The 16,775-nt window shown below is 40.0% G+C and overlaps 1 protein-coding gene across 1 annotated transcript in view; it reads left to right on the top strand.

Moving 5' to 3' along the window:
• The window catches only part of GAK (cyclin G associated kinase), a 68,534-nt gene extending 54,675 nt beyond the window's left edge, over positions 1 to 13,859 (top strand). The window contains exons 23-28 of the mRNA XM_033084757.1: positions 73 to 207; positions 525 to 644; positions 3,201 to 3,413; positions 5,383 to 5,531; positions 6,665 to 6,841; positions 8,416 to 13,859. Of these exons, the coding sequence (XP_032940648.1) occupies positions 73 to 207; positions 525 to 644; positions 3,201 to 3,413; positions 5,383 to 5,531; positions 6,665 to 6,841; positions 8,416 to 8,517 (896 nt within the window). The 3' untranslated portion in view covers positions 8,518 to 13,859. The remainder of the gene's footprint in view (positions 1 to 72; positions 208 to 524; positions 645 to 3,200; positions 3,414 to 5,382; positions 5,532 to 6,664; positions 6,842 to 8,415) is intronic.
• The last annotated feature ends 2,916 nt before the right edge of the window (positions 13,860 to 16,775 follow it).

Here is a 16,775-nt window from a genome sequence, read left to right as displayed (position 1 = left end):
TGGTGTTGGCAAACATATATATTATTGTGATGGTTTTCTTAAACACAAAAACATTTCTTTTTTCTTCTGTAGGCAATTTGACACCAGAGCCATCTAAAATAACATCATCTACAAGCCACCCAGATCTCTTAAGTGGCTGGGATTCTTGGGCAGATTCCTCAACAACCAGCAATGTAGCATCACCACAGCTGAAGCCTGTTTGTGAAGGTATTATGAAATGAAATTTTTCCATTAAAGGAATACTCCAGACTGTGTCGGTTTAATCACCTGAAACTGCTGGACATATTTTCATGCATTTTTAATTTGCTGCTTAAATGCTCCTTTAATAAGGCGCTTTTAAGTTCAAGATACAGGAATTAAATTGTTTCAATTCTCTGTAGTAACTGTGATTATTGTAACAGGAGAAGATGCTGTGAAGTAGAATGTTGGGGAGGTTTGCATGAGGTGTTGTGGAGATAATACTTTTATTTTTTCTCTCAATTTCCAAACAGGTGAGGTAAGTGATATGTCTTCTTATTACACAGGCCAAGCTTTTACCACCGGAAGCCAGTCCAGTGTGTCTTCAGGTTTGTCTTTCAGCCAGGCAAAAGCTCCAAACTTTGATCCTTTTGCTGATCTTGCCAACCTGGGATCTGGTCTTCCAGGTAAGATCTTACTTTTGGTAGACTGTATTAGTGCTTCTACTGTTTGATTTGCTTCTTGTACCTGTAAGTGTTACTGACAGCCTATAATAGAAAATGTTTTCTGTTAATTTTTAATGACCAACGTGAGGTATTTGCTGAGAGCTGGTGAGTAACAAGAAAAGATTGAATCTTCCAGATATTTTGTGAAACATCCAGAATATTTCAGAAGATAATTACAGCTGTGATATAAGAACAGTAAAAATAATGTTTCAGAATCTAGTTGAGATGGGAAGAGAAACTAGGAGCTGCTGATTCAATAACTGAGAGTGAAATTTCTTACCTAGCATTGATTAATATTGTTCTTGAAGGATTTAAAATGAAAGCAGGATTAAATCAATTAAATTTTTAGTTCCAAAGTGACAGTTAATTCAGTACTTTCCTTTGAATTCATTAGACTTTCACAGATAGCTCTGCTACTCACATCTACCCTGTTTGTAAGATGAGCACAAATCAAGCCCATACATTGCACACCAGTACCAAAAGCATTAGGAATATGGGTCAGTTTGCAGTGGAGGGCACAAGGAGTTCTGGAGGATGAGACACATTGCAGAGTAACTCTTTTTCCAGAGCGTTTTATTGGCCTAAGGACTTAGCCCTGTAGCATTCACAAAAGAGCTGAAGTCCTTGCATTTCAGAGCCCACACTGCCGTAACAAATGTGACCAGCTGCCCAGAGTACAAGGAATGATTCAGAACAGCCTGGTGTTGCTGAATTGCATAAACCTGCTTTTCCCTTAGCTTAGAGCCGATGGAGGTTTTACCCTGTTGCCTTGGCAGTTGGCACTGTGTATTGAATTGAATAGCAGGGGAATTCTTGTAGAAACACTAGGTAGCATGCAGTGTTTGACTTCTTGATGTTACTTGGGCATAAGCACTGCAAAATTCTGGTGTTGAAGCAGTACCAATGAGGCTGCTTTGCAGTAAAACAAAAATATTCTAGTTTAATAATTCAGGTTAATACAGGTTGTCAAATCTATAGATACTGTGACAGTAAAAAAAAGTCAATTTATCTTTGACTTGAAAATGTACATATTGCCCACACTGAATCCGATGAAAGAAACTGAACTCATTTTAGCCAGATTTAGGTCAATTCATTACTCTTTCAGTTAGCTTTCAATAGGAAAAATGGCAGCATTAACAAGTAGCCAGATGTCGCTGTCCTAGTTAGCGTTCTCAGGCTTGAATGAATTTTCAAGGCATCACAAGAACTGAAATTCAGCTTTGGAATAAACTGGAATACCACACTGTGTTGTGTTTTGCATGGGAGTTTTTTGGCTTCCAGGTACAAGGCATTTTTCTGGGAGAAAATTTATGAGAGTGCAGGCTGCTTAAATATGAATGCCATATAAACCCAAAAGAAAGAGTAAGCTAAGAGTAGTTAATAATGGGGTATTAGCATACTGGTAGGGTACCAGTAGTGTTCTGTGCTGGTTGGTGCTATCACATTCTTCTTTAGGAATGGTCTTCTATAAGAAAGTAGGAGTGTGGTGTTGAAAAGTTTCTGTGAACAGTGAGGCATTGACTTGTCCTACAGGAAGAATTTGTTGGCCTTGGAAACTGCAATAGTGAACATGGAATGCTTTGAAAAAGTGATAAAGGTGAAAGAGATAATTTTTCAGTATGCAGGGTTATTTGTTCTGACTAGTAACAAATCTTTTCTCTGTAAATTTCACAAGTTGTCAATGAGAACTGAGTTGGCTGCAGTTGAGTGATTTCATGAAAAAGCAATGCATTCCTAGATTTTATTAGGTGTTGTATTGCAATATTGTGTTTTATCAGGTGTGGTATTTTAAGATGTAGTATGGTTATCTTGTACATGGCCCTGGGGACACATCCTCTTATGCGAGTTAGAAGTATAAGCAGCTACTACAAAAGGGAGGCATCAAAAGAACTGAAGTGTGAGGAGCCATTTTTGAAAGAGCAAATCAAGTTTACATTGCTATGTATATCCAGACAAGATTGGCCTATGCCACAGGAGGATGATTACAGTATCTCCTGCAGGCTGCAGAGCTTAATCATGTGCAGTATATTCCCTGTGAACGCTGCTGTAGAATAATCTTCTCATCTTCCTTAAACAATAGTGCAAGGAATCACTAGAGACTTTGAAACCATTCGTTTGAAAAATCTTCAATCTGTTACCATTTTATGTAATTATTTATTATGCACTGCATATTAGCAGAAATATAATGAAGTGGGAGGCAGTACTACTGTCACAGGTAAGTTATCTCCGGGCCTGACATGTGCCTGACCCTTCAGTTAAGGGTGCATGTTTTTGCTAAAACTGACAGTTGAGACCTTGAGTTGTAAGAGAAAACTTTCAGTAAAGCCTCCAGCTCCTGCCATCCAAGTTACTTGTTAATGAGACTCTTCTTTTTGCACACACTGTCCTATTACATTTTCTCTTGTATGGTGATATCACTGTGAGCTATGTGGTTATATGTCAAGGCCAAACTTTCTTACATGTATTAAACAGGTAACAGGCATTGAACTGAACAACTAACTTAGTATTTATTGTTAGGTTCATCTACTGGTGGGCTCCTGGGCAGTGGATTTAGTCAGAAGACTGCTCCATCTCAGAAGCTGGGAAATCAATGGCAGAAAGCCCCCAAACCACAAACTACTACATGGCAGTCCCAGACTAAGTCCAGCACAGCAGCTAAGCCCAACTACACAGTAAACTTGGGTGTTATTGGAGGACGAGAAGAAAGAGGAGTCAGAGCCCCAAGCTTTGGTGAGTTTTCTGAAAGTGTTTTACTTATAATGTCCCATGTGTAGTTAGTTGGGTAGGCTGTTACCTGCAGAAGCTCTTCTACCTTCACATTTTTATTTACATTTAAGTTGTGTCTAGCAGAAAACAGCAAAACACTTGGCAAATCTGGTGTCCTGCTTTTCTAAAGCTATCCCAGTACACAACAGACAAGCTGATGATGGCACAGATATATGTGAGTTTGGGCATAAAATCTCAAGGCCAAAACTACTCACGCACATGGGTACTGGTTTTGTGTGGGTGAGGTTTTGAAAGGTAAATTTCATCCATCCAGGGAGAGATGGTTGATAATGTTAGTCTGTTTGTGATACAAAGGTAAAGGGATACAGTGTTATTCCAAACTGAAGAAGAGTACAGTAAATTCACGAATACAAGCCGCACGGAGTATAAGCCGCATATCCGGTGTGTTGGCAACATTGATGTCTTTGTCAATAAATAAGCCGCACCCGGAATATTAGCCGCACTTTAGTTCACCGAACTTTCACAAAGTCGTCATTTAGTAACACAATCGCGGGATCGCCGGGGCTTACTGGCTTACTGCCGACCTCGGAAACATTGTTTCCAAGTGAAAAAAGACACACCCTTTATTTACAAGCCAAAAAAGACAGGAACAATAGTGTGGTCATTTTGTGAGCATTCCCAATGGATCCGTGTTGCCTTTAAACAGCCGCTCAGCCAGGCAGCTGAGCTCTGAGTGGAGCCACATCTCCGTGCTGGCACAGGAGCGGCCGCTGTAGCCCTCGCAGCCCCGCGGGGCGAGTGGCCGCTGTAGCCCTCGCAGCCCCGTGGGGTGAGCGGCCATTGTAGCCCTCTCCCTGCGGGCTGAGCGGCTCCCCCAGCCCTCTCCGTGTGAGCCGATCGCCCGCTTCATCCCTCTCCCTGCAGGGCGAGAGGCTCCCCCAGCCCTCTCCTTGCGAGCCCAGCCAGCCCCGCAGCCGCACAAGACTGAAAACACTTTAAAAAGTACAGAGAAATATCACACACTTTTATCGAACTGCCGAGGTAACTCGCCAAGGTAACTCACCCCGGTAACAACCCCCGCCCCTCAGTAACGCTGCCATCCACAGGCAGGCAATAAGCTGTTCTCTGATTGGTTCATCGTCGGAACAATGGGAAACCATGGATTTCAAACTGTTTCGGCTCAGGACTGGACTGGTATGATACTAGGTAAGGGCAGATATCACATTTTTGTTCATAAATTAGCCGCACCCAAATATTAGCTGCACTTCCGGGTTTCCACCAAAATTTTTGTCTAATTACTGCAGCTTGTATTCATGAAATTACTGTAGCTTGTCTTGATGAAATGCCGAAACAGGTTATGTAATTCCTCTCCCTTAAAAACACATGGACCTCAGCTGGACAATGACCTAACAAATGTACCTGGTTGTCCCTGTCTTTAGTGGGGATTGGACTAGACAATGTCCAGAGGCCGCTTCAGAGTTCAGTTATTCTACTGTTCTCTGAAATCTGTTGGTTCTGTAATGAATATTCATGTTGGTATTTTATCCCTTACTCTACATAAGTTTCAACCTACTTTGATGTTGGCTACGTGCTTTCAGCGATAGTATTAAGTATATGGTTACTTGAAAAACTGTCATGTAGCATTTGGAACTAACAATGGAAGAACTGAGCCACTTAGAAAATCATGGATAGATGTGTGCTCCCTCAAATCACTCCATGTTTTTAGAAAGGAGGACATGGAAGTATTTAGTCAGAGGTTAGCATGTGAGGTTATCTGCTCTGCTGAACTGAAAGTTTGTTAATGATCCATTTTATTTCTATCCTTCTTAGTTTTGTCGCTTTTGGTGTCACTGAAGGATATTGGTCATGGTAGTGATAAATGCCATCCAGGTGTCCTGAGGGCAATATATTTCCCCTGATAATATATTCTCTTGTGAAACTTTTCATTAATTTTTTTTTTCTCTTTTCATAGGTCAAAAGCCAAAAGTTTCAGAAAATGACTTTGAGGATCTCTTATCTAATCAAGGATTTTCAGCAAAATCTGATAAAAAGGGACCAAAGACGATTGCTGAGATGAGAAAACAAGAGATGTCTAGAGATATGGACCCCCTGAAACTCAAGGTTTGTTTAGCAGTGATTTTGATTTAAATGAAAAATTGATCTTATGCTTGGAACTGCTGATAACAGAGCAGAAGGATACAATGGCTAACAGAGAAGCTAAAGGGTCATGGATTAGAGAAGATGGATTTAGCCTATTGTATGCTTTAAGAATGCTTTAAGAATGAGGCATGTGAGAATAACTGTCTTCAGGAGGACATGTACGTGGATTTCCTGGTTAACAAGTGCTGCTGCTGTTCTAAGAAATTACTAGAAGGTGCAGTTCTGGAGACAGCCTGTATAACTAATTTGGGTGGTGTTCCTTGCTGTTCAAATTATTTTGACCCGTTAGTCATTGATACCTTCACATATTAATACACTTCCAGTTTTGTAGTGTTTATGGTGCTTTAGAAAAGTTTGTAAACTAACCTTAAAGGGCTGCTGATATTCATTTTCACTAAGTGTCCTTTCTGAAGAGAGAGTGCATAGCTTGCATGGGTACCTTTTAACAGAAATTACTGTAAATGGAAATAAGTACAAATGTTTAGTTACCATCCATGTTGGTGGTAGTAAGCATTCAGTGAGAACAATGTATGCCTATATTATGGCTTGTCTATTGCTGTTAAAATCTGAGTTTTTCTAATTGACTAAGTGCTCTAAAGAGCACTATAGTCTGTGCACCTCTGCAGATTGCTTAAGTAAACATGAATTATTAGTAGACACAATCTTTTGTAAAAAACTTGTACAACAGAAGTTTTAAAATGTATTTATAGTTTTGTATAAATCAAGTAATAATTTGTGTGTGCCCTGATAAGATTAATGTAATATCTACTTGTAACAGATATTTTTAATTACTCCTGTCATTTCTCTTGACATTAATTTTACAGGGGTTTGTAACATGTAACTATATCAATAATTTCTCTTGCGGTGACTGAATTTCTGCAATCAGATAGTAACAATGAGCTATTCCCTAGTGGTAGATGCAAAATATCACTTTTGGGTGGGTAAGACTATTAAATTTGGGGAGTGAGTGCAGTAGACAACTGTACTTGAGTTGTGTTCATAATAATCTTGCAGAGAGTGAAGATTATGTGTGTAGAGGCTGCATTATGTGTGTACAGTGCTGCATTCAGTTCTATATTTTCTGATTTCCCTAGATTCTTGAATGGATTGAAGGAAAGGAGAGAAATATCAGAGCATTGATATCCACTCTTCATACAGTGCTTTGGGAAGGGGAAAATAAGTGGAAACCGGTCAGCATGGCAGATTTAGTAACTCCTGAGCAAGTAAAGAAGTACTACAGGAAAGCAGTGCTTGTAGTTCATCCTGATAAGGTGAGTGTGTTCCTCTGATTTATTTATTATTTGTTATAGAAGGAATACAAACTGCTTTTACCATGTCATAGTGGTTACTGGCAAATGCCTTGGTTCTCAATGAGCACCCTAGATGTTCTTCACTGTGCTTCTGTTGTTGTCTGAATGTGGTGTCCTACTGCATTCAGGTAGTTACAGGGTTATTATCATCCTGACACAGCACAGAATTGAACAAAGAAGTGTTAACAAATGAAAGATCTCGTGAGAGTTTTACTGAGCACCAAAGTCAGTTGTGCTGGGTTCTGACTGAGAGATGGCAGATTTAAAGCTGATTTGTGTAATCTGTTTCATTTCTATGAGCTGGTACTTCAAGTCTTTTAGAACTAGGATGGAGACTCAGAGGCTGCCACAGCAAAACTAAAAGGAAAAACCTGCTGAACCTCATTTACTAAACCATTTTTACTCAAAAAAGTAAACTTACTAGAATAAACAAATTATCGGATGAAAAATACATCATTAATATTACACTGTTGTTGTCTTTTAAAAAATATTTAATGCATCCCAATGTATAAAGGTAGCATCTTGTTCTGATTTCTAGCATTAGCTAGAAAGAGAAGCATTGGATATAATTGGTTTGAATTTAGTGGTTTAGTGAGCAGTAGTCCGAATACCATGTTGTCTTGTGTCCATAAACAAGCAAGACATTTTCTTGTTTTCTAGTTCCCCCTGTCTTTTGGTGGTTTTGGATATGTGTCTTCTTCCAACTTTGTGATGGTTTTTTAGGTGTTTGTAAGGCCCTTGATACATCAGTGTCAGAACACTGCTCTATTTAAGGCATATTTGTCTTCCTTGCTCTTTTATTCTGACACTTACGTGTTAAAGCACTCTCTAAATATGTCGATAAAGTACTGCAGGTGGCAAAAGCTAAGCAGCAGGAGAAGGGGAGAGATACTGGAGGGAACTCTGGGGCTTCCCTTTTCTGTTGAAGAGAACCATCTTTTGGGACTGGGTTTTTATTAACCGCAAGGGTTGGATTGTGTTGGCCCAGAGCTAGGGCTGCTGTGAAACAGGCAGGGAATCAGGAGTGTACTATCTTTGAGTATGGAAGCAAACACACAGGAAGTGCTGTGTCAGTCCACTTGAGTATTAGCATCAATGAGTACTCATCATGAGTATTGCGTTCGCAACCAGCAATAGGTTTTTCTCCAGGGAGTCCCATCCAAAAAAAGTTGTCTCAAAGAGGACTTTGATTTTATCCTTGTACACTACTGTAAGATCTCTCGTGAAGCAATTCCAAAAATGACTTAATTTGATTAGTAAGTAATAGTAACCAAAACTGTTTATGAAAAGAATAGCTTTGAAAATTGTTTTTAGCTAAATTTCAATTATGAATTGTACTGAAAGCTTGAAAGTATTTAAAATACTCATGGCAAGCTTTGGATAAGCTTGGAGAGAGTTCTCTGTCAGTAAAATTATATTCACAGAGGAGTCTATAGCTGTTGAATAAAACAGCAAATATAAAAGGGGTGGGATCTTTTCTATATTACTTAATTTCCAGTATTTTCATGCTTATGGCACATTCTCTTTTTTTCCAGGCCACAGGACAACCCTACGAGCAATATGCCAAAATGATCTTCATGGAGTTGAATGATGCATGGTCAGAGTTTGAAAACCAGGGATCAAAGGCCCTTTTCTGAAACTTCTCCTTTCACAGAACTGCTTCCAGAAACTGGAGCTGGGCATCGTTATGACTTTATTGCGCCTGAGATTTGCGAAGCGCTTTTCCGTGATTCCAGCACAGTTTCTAGTCATGCACTTAAACGTGGGGATGTATTTTGTAAGCTGTAGAGTATAAAGCATTACATAGATGCATTAAGAAAAAAAGCTGCTGAGTACCTGTAGAATTCACAGTCTGGGAATAAAGGTTTCTCTTCAGTTTTGTATAAGAAAAATAGAATTTATTGAAGCTAAGTAACTAGTGATAGTCTAGGATTAGTTATAAATCATTCCAACTTAATTCATCTTTGCTGTACCTCTACCGTCCCAAATTTGTCTGTTACTTTGAGTAGTTTTGTGATTCAGTTTTGATATTTGGTGCCTGTCGCCTTCTTCAAAGTGCTTTAGTTAGCAGCAATGAATTTGCTTGGCTTATCTCAAACCTAAGGGTGTATATTTTCATCTGTATTTTATATAATTAATCTGATAATCATTCTGTAAATAATGTTTTCTGGTAATATCTGTGTTCCTTACAATAGAGTAGCAGTTTATCCAAAAAGACACCACATGTGGGAAAGTCAGACAGGGTTGTTCTTGATTTTATTTTTTTTTTGCATATCATGAATATGAAAAGAAATTTTTACTGAGATCGGCATGTTCCTGCTGGTTTTTTTTTTTTAATTTATTGAATTACTCTGACCTATGCTTATTTTCCTACTCCTTTAAATGGTGTCTCTTGCTTCTGAATTCAGTGGAACTTTCCTTTCATTGCACTTCAAATACTCTGATAGAAACAATGTTACTTTGAAACTTGAAGTGTAAGCACAAACTTTTTACTGTGCTTTGACTTGTCTGAGTATTAAATCACTCATTATCATCTGGTGAGCATTTGCTTTAACAAACATTTTGCTGCATGTTTGAACTTCTGTATTTTTGAGATATGGATGGCGTCAGTGCATGGGAAAACATGGTATGTCTTGGTAACAAAACTTGCCATGTTTTCTCATCCCTGTTCAGAAGGCACTTTTTCACTAGTGCTGAGGTGGATGATGCAAATGACCAATGACTGTTATACTCTGTGTAGTAGCAAAATGCAATTTTCATATCAAGTTTGAAAACATTGAAAATCAGTGCTGGGGTATTAAATCTTCAGCAGTGGACTCTTGATACCAGACAGTTGGGCGTTCAAGGGGATATTTTGATCACTTGCCTTTTTATACATTTTGCATGCTTATCTGAGAGGGAAGCTGTATTATTAGCAGAGGTAACTGTTCAGCTGAGCAACATCTGAACAGGAAACATGAGATTTTAATGCCACCTGAAAGGTGTGTTGAATGAAACTTTCCACTGCTGCACCAGCCCGAGAGCTGGTGGATTAGAGACTGCTGAATACTTGCAATGTCTAGTCTCTAGCTCTGATATAACACAGTTACTTATCAACCTCTGATCAAAGGTTTTGTTTGTGTATATTTGCATATATATTCAGCTGCTGTGATCTTTTTTTTTTAACGTGAAGCTAGGATCAGTTACGGATCTGGAAGTTTGTATATCATTCATAGCTGCTGTTGTATTTCAGTAACTGCTTTGAAGCAGTCTTAAATCTCAGTAGATTTCTTCATAAATGTACGTGACTTGCTGTCTGATTTAAAGTAAGAGTTAATCTTTTTCCTTTGGGCAGTTCATGAATTCTCTGTGTATGTGTTCTGCAACCATGGAAATTAAAGGCTTCTGCTGGTAGGATAGGTTTGTGGGAGACCTCTTTACAGTTGTAGGGCAAATGCTATCTAGTAATAGGTTTAAAAAGATGAACACAGATTTATAATGACTTTGACCATAGTGCTATATACAAGTGAGAGATAAAGCATTTCTGAGGGGGCTGCTTAGAATAAGGAAGGACTGCTTTAAAAACCCATGTTCATTCAGCATGAACAGGCAATTTAATTTTGAGGCATACATTTTTAATTGCTCTTTTCTTGAAATATATGTTTAAAAAATTAAAGCATGAAAATTTGGAGGAAAGTATCTTCCTCTGCTTTGTATATTTGGTAGCATTTTCTGGACGATGTCTACATTAATATTTTTTTAATTTCTCTACTCTTGCTTGCAAAAATTTTCTTGAAACATCCGAGAAGAACCTTAGATGTGATTTTAAGTTAGCAGAGAACATGAGTGCAAGTATTGGAACTGAAGATCTCTTGAAATTAGCTCTCTCTTTTAAATATTATGGAAAATCAAGAAATTTGGCTATGGATTCTTCCAAGAGCTGTTAGAGAATTACTGAAACTTCAGTCAGGGTGACAGAGCTCAGCTATAAGCACTCAGTTTATTTTATAACTTAGTCAGCTCTGGTTCTCAGTGGGAGAACTGGCTGATTCCTCTGTCCTGCTCCTTTCTACATAATCGAATTTTGCTGCTAAGAATCTGGGAGAGGCTTGGTTTGATAAACTGATGAATCTTGACAATGAAACTATTTTGGGTAGGGTGTTTTGATTTTGGTTGTATTTTTTGTAACTGTGCCCTTTCTCTGTGTTACATATAAGAATGTGCAAACAATGGGGATTTCATTAAGGTTCTGTAAGCAAACTGTAATTTGGAAATTAAAAGAAGTTCAAGTGGTGAATATGAACATAATAAATGGAAGTTTTGTTTTCTGTGCAACACAAAGCAGCATGAGGACTTGAGGACTACTAATGGTGTTTCTATGGTGTTACTAATGGTGTAATGCTTACACATTAGGTGCAAGAACCTGGGAAGAAGGAAGTTAAAGTATATTTCATCAAAATGTGTGTTGAGTCTTAATGTTGCTTGTATAGGAAAGAGTAATTTGGAAGAAAAACATCCAGTTGTTTGAATTCATCCTAAAACAGTAATAAAAAATGGTAGAAAATCTGGGAATGAGGGCTTTTCAACCTTTTGCTTTGTACTTGCTCATTGTCTGTCTGCTGTGTGGACTAGGAGTGCACTCAAATTATAACACACACATTTCACTGTGTGTCCACAAACTGAAAAACTTTCAGAACAGGCTTCAGAAGGAAAAAAAATTAAATATATATATATATTAATCAGAGACATGGCTGGATTCTCTCTTTGCTACAGATGTTTATTTTCTATTCATGTTAATTGTTCATTGCACACTTAAGTTTTGAAGTGTTGAAGCCACGTCCTGAAAGCTGAACTTCCTATCTGCTTCTGCTAGCTATGAAGCTTGAAGTTGAGGTCACTGGGTGTTGCCTGCATGTCGATACTCTGACTACCGAGCTTTGCATGTGGCACTTGAGGTTCTCTTACGAAGCACCTCCTTGACTCTTACAGCAAGTTATGGTGCCTGCTGGCCCTTGTTGGTTGTTCCTCTGGTAGCAACACCTGACTGATGTCATACGTTGTTTGCAGCATACCAGGGCTCACTTTCCAAAGGTAAGTAGGCTGAGATGGTTGTTGCAAGAGGAAAACAGCACAAGATCAATTAAAGGAAGAGTAGAGAAGAACACTAGGGCTCTAAAGTACATCTGGTGTAGTGTTTTCTAATTCTCTCTCCACTGACCTATTGCTACCTACCTCTGCTAAACACAGGTGTAGGCTAGTAGAGAGAACCTGCTTTGCAGCCTGCTTTGCAGCCCTTTTGGAATGCTGCTGACTGACTGTAAAAGGTGGGATTACCAAGTCCCTGGCTTTTTTTTTTTTCCTCCCCAGAAGTTTCTATAAAGCAGGTTCAAAAAATATTTGGGCAGATTTTCAGTAGTTATTTTTAATTACATTGCTTGTGTTAACATTGGTGTTAGATTTGGGGAGTCCAGCAACATAACTTTTGAGACAGAGACATGGGAAGAATTGGTGTTGAGAGACAGTGTGGCTAGAGTCTGCCTAGTAGAAACTAGTGATGTATTTCAACCAGAGGAAATCAGTTGATGTCTTCAACCTCGGGCATCCCTGTTTGGTGTTTCCTATTGCAGGCAGAGTTCCTTAGGAGCAGCAAAGAGTGTTAGAAGTTAGTTAAAGCTTGGAAGGAAAAGGTCCTCAGCATTGTTAGCTGGGTCAAGTTCAGCTATTTTGCTGATCAGTGGTAGCTTCTTCAGCAAGTACAGAAGAGAAAACTTCCAAAAGTGCTGATGAAGTACATTTCCGTGGAACATTGGCAGAGTCCTTGGTGTTGTATTTGTTAGGGTAAATAGTGCTCATGAAAAATGCCTTGTTTACCTCCACGTTCTTGGTAATTCTGGACAGCTCCTTCCATTTTGTCTTGCCAAGCACAGAGCAACAGTTCATTTGTGTAAGCTATATGCACAAGATTAATATTTTGCACAAACCAAAGCGGAGTTTGAGCATAACATAAATCTCATCAGGCCTTTGGGGGCTGCTGGGTTCTGTGCACCATTCCACTTCCTGAGGCCAGACTGCAGTTTCCCCAGCAGTGGCAGTATGTTTGCATACTTGCTGGCCACTGCACTCTCTGCTGCTCACAGAAGTGTTTTCAGGGATAGCATAAATGTGGAAACCTTGTTGCTCCTTAGCTGTGTTCATAATTGTCCGACAATTGCGACATAATGGCTGCTTTGTAAATAAAGCCAAATTAATCTTGTATGACTCAGCTGACGTTTTCAGTCAAGAACTTGCAGGTGATTGACCTACAAGAGCTGTAAGAGGAATGTATCATTTCCCACCCTTTGAGCCAGTCCTTGGTGCAGAGCAGCTCTTGCACCCAGAAGCCCAATGAGGAGGAGCTGAGCTCTGGTTTGAAATTGATGAATCTTGCAATGCTTGCTTACTCTCTCTTTGGGTGAGCTTATTGTGGACTGCAGTTTAGACTGCATTAAGCTTCCAACATATGCTCCAAAAATATAAATTCAGTACTTTTTATGAAGGATATGTGTTGTCATAGAAGCTTTTATTACCAAAAGGGGATTAAGAGGCATTGTGGGAACTCCCAAAACTCTTTAGTGGAATGTACTGTATATTTGCAATGTAGATTTCTAGAAGTGATTGTCATCTCTTATAAGGTCTTGGCTTGTTCTGAGGTCCTTATTGTATTTACCTATAGTTGTGATTGGACTTTCAATACCTGTTTTTTTTTCTGATTTGGAGTGTGTGGAAGGACAGAACAGACACTCAATTCCTGGTTTTGCCACCTTTCAGGAAATGCAATGTACTGTGTAATTTTGCTACTAGTGAAATGAAACTTATATCTGTATGTATATAAGGTAAAATAGTCAAATTAAGCCTTGTTTAAAAGTAGATTTAATGTTTGGTACAATGTCCTTGAACAGAATATTTTGCTTTGAAATGTATTACAATTTAACCAGTGATCAATTAAAACAAATGGAATAACTTTGTGTATTTCCTTCTTTACCAAGAGAGAAATGGCCTGAGCACCCAAAGCATTTTTGCTGTGTCTTCCAGAATGATCTGCAAAAGTTAGAGAAGTGGTTCTCATTAATAAGTTCAGGTTCACTGAACCTGTTAGGACCTAAGCGTCTCTTCGGAAGTGTCTCTTGTGTTGGAGAGGCGTTGCTGCAGTGTGCCCTGGGGTTTGACAGCTGCATTTTCCAAGTCCCTGTGTTGGGCTGAAGAGGTGCTTGGAATGCTTTCCTATTGCCCAAGGGAAGCTCTTGCCTAAGTGCATAGCCTTAATCCAAGGGAAGAGAGCAGGAGCATATGGACACTACTGAGGCAGGAGAGAGGAATATGAGCAGCCTTGTAGGGATGGTGGGGGGACACGTCCAGTGATGAAGGACTGCAGGAATCTGAGGGAATGTGGCATGGAAAAGGGTGAGCTTCTGCTGGGAGCATACTGACAAGGTGCCCAGGAGCATCTTTTGACTCCATACTCTGCAGCAAGGATGGGTAAGCAGCATCTTGTACAGGTGGGAACAAACCACTTGTTGACATTGAGAACGTTTCCTTTTAACTTTAAAAGCACAAAAGAGGGGATCCCCAAGGAGAAGGGTGGAAAACAGGGAGGAGATGACAGAATGGACAGGCATGACCAAAGATGGAGTAGAAGTGCATGGGGCAAGAAAGAGAAGCGCCAGCTATCTGAATTCTCTTAGGGAAAGAACATTGCTACTGGGTAATGTTTTTAATATTCTGCTTACTACTTTGAATAATCTGATGAGTTTACAAGAATTTGTGGTAAAAATTTATGGTATTCTCTCAGTGCCAAGATGCTAAAAGACCTTTCTCCTTGTCTCGTGAATGGAACTTGCTACCACTTTTGGTGCGGGTCAGTTTATTTCTAATATGCGAAGATGCTGAAAAATGCATTGATAACAACTGCTGGTCCTTCACCACGGCAACAAAGGAGGATAATGTTAGTCAGTGTATCTTTCTTTGCCATATGCAAGGCTTCTGGCTACTCTCATGTGTAGAAAGACTTGAGTTGGGAAAATGCAGCAGATAGAGATCCTGAAGAGTCAAACTAGCAAGCAACATATTTATACCAGGTGAGCAGAATGCATTCCAAAGAAATAGTATGGCCATGAATTCAGTATCAAGCAAAGCACACAGGACAAGAGTGAATGGGGGATTTTTAAAAGGCAGCAGAAACACTGTGTACTGTGGTGCGCAGAGCAGCCTGCAGCAATCAAAGCCTTCCAAGTCTACAGTTGTAATCACCTGACCTGGGTACTGTAATGTTGGAGAGGATTTGCCCTACCTCAGCACTGCCTCTCTTATGAGAGTAAGAAAAGGACTTCTGGTCGATTTTTGGGCAAAAAACTCTGGAAAAGGGAAAATGGAGCATGTAAGTAGGTGAAGACTTGCTCTAGAAGGATCCCTTCCAGTACAAACTTACAAGGAGCTCCTCATCTTCTTTAATCTGTAATGCTGTTGGCTGTTCTACTTGGGTGGCTTCAGCTTCTAATGAAAGCTCTGGGCACACACAAAATAATGGCTGTAAAGTTTTCTGGTACGTAATAGTGCTGGCAGACTCAGCCATTGTTAGCTGCTGAACTGCAATGCTTGTTTCTGTGTGCATGGTCGGGTGAGGAGTAGGGCAGCACAGCTGCTCTGCAGGGGATGGGATCATCAGTGCACTGCTGCCCTGACAACATGCAATGCATCCGGCACGCTTGTAATGTGCCAGAAGAAACCTGAAGAAACAGCTTATCCAGCTTGCTCGGGAAGCTGATTTAAATTGCAAGCCTTGGTTTGTCATGGCAGGGATGTTGTAGTGTGCTGTGAAGCACTGAGAATTCCATAGTGTTTGAGTTGGGTACTCCTGCTAGGTCTGCTCCTCTCCTGATCCCTGCTGGCCTAGTACTGTCAGTCTCATTATGAAATTCAAAAGTGCTGCTGACAGCATTCCTAGAAGGTGTTAGAGGAGTGTTTGACTCAAAGACTTCCCTCTTGTCAACAGTTCCAAGATTTCATCCTTCTCTGGTCTTCTGGAGTTTCTGAAGCACTGGATTCACTAGGCTTCATCTGGAAACTGACCTCCAGCAAAGCAGAACCAGAAACAGCCTACAGCAGTTAGCTGCTGTGATGTCTCTTAGCTCCTTTCTTGCTGCACACCTGCTCTGTGCACATCCTAGCAGTGGCTCACCTTGGAAACAAGTAAGGTGCCAGGTTCTGTTCTAGGGATGTATGAACCACATGATCTGGATTCCTACATGTTTTTTCAATGGACTGAATTAAGGCGTTGAACCCAGTGTACATTTGATCTCATATCACACTGAAATGTTTTTATATACTGTGGCTAAATGTACCTCTCATGCCTTTACTGACTCATCATGAAACCAGGGATGAATGCAGGGTTTTTTTAATTTTCATTTTATTACCAATGTGTGTGGGGGGTTTTTTTGTTTTTGTTTTTTTGGGTTTTTTTTCCCCTCAGCTACCTTCACTATGGGAACTGCCCTGCCTTTTTCTTCCCTTACTCGCTTCTCCTCACAAGGCTTTTCTGCTGCTCGTATCACCATCAGCCTGACACCTATTAGACCTGGAAATTCCTCACCTGCTTCTGTGCACACAGTGCAGCTACAGCTCCACTCGTGCAAGGAATGAGCCTTTGTCAGACCTCTTTATTTCTTTTCCTGTGTGTGGGACACCATCAGGACCACACCTTCTCTGGAGGGTTGATCTGCAATTGTTTACCATCTCCAGATGTACGACAGGATATCTGGGGGTTTCTTATAAAATCTTCCTAGGAATTCATGCAAGGAGGAGAGGCAGAATGGACATCATTCTGTGCTCTGCTTTTTCTAAGGTGGGCAGCTTGTTTTGGCCCATCCTCGGCCCACCACTC

This window comes from Catharus ustulatus, chromosome Z (genome assembly GCF_009819885.2).
Source record: "Catharus ustulatus isolate bCatUst1 chromosome Z, bCatUst1.pri.v2, whole genome shotgun sequence".
Classification (NCBI taxonomy): domain Eukaryota; kingdom Metazoa; phylum Chordata; class Aves; order Passeriformes; family Turdidae; genus Catharus; species Catharus ustulatus.
This window is presented reverse-complemented; position numbering and strand designations above follow the sequence as displayed.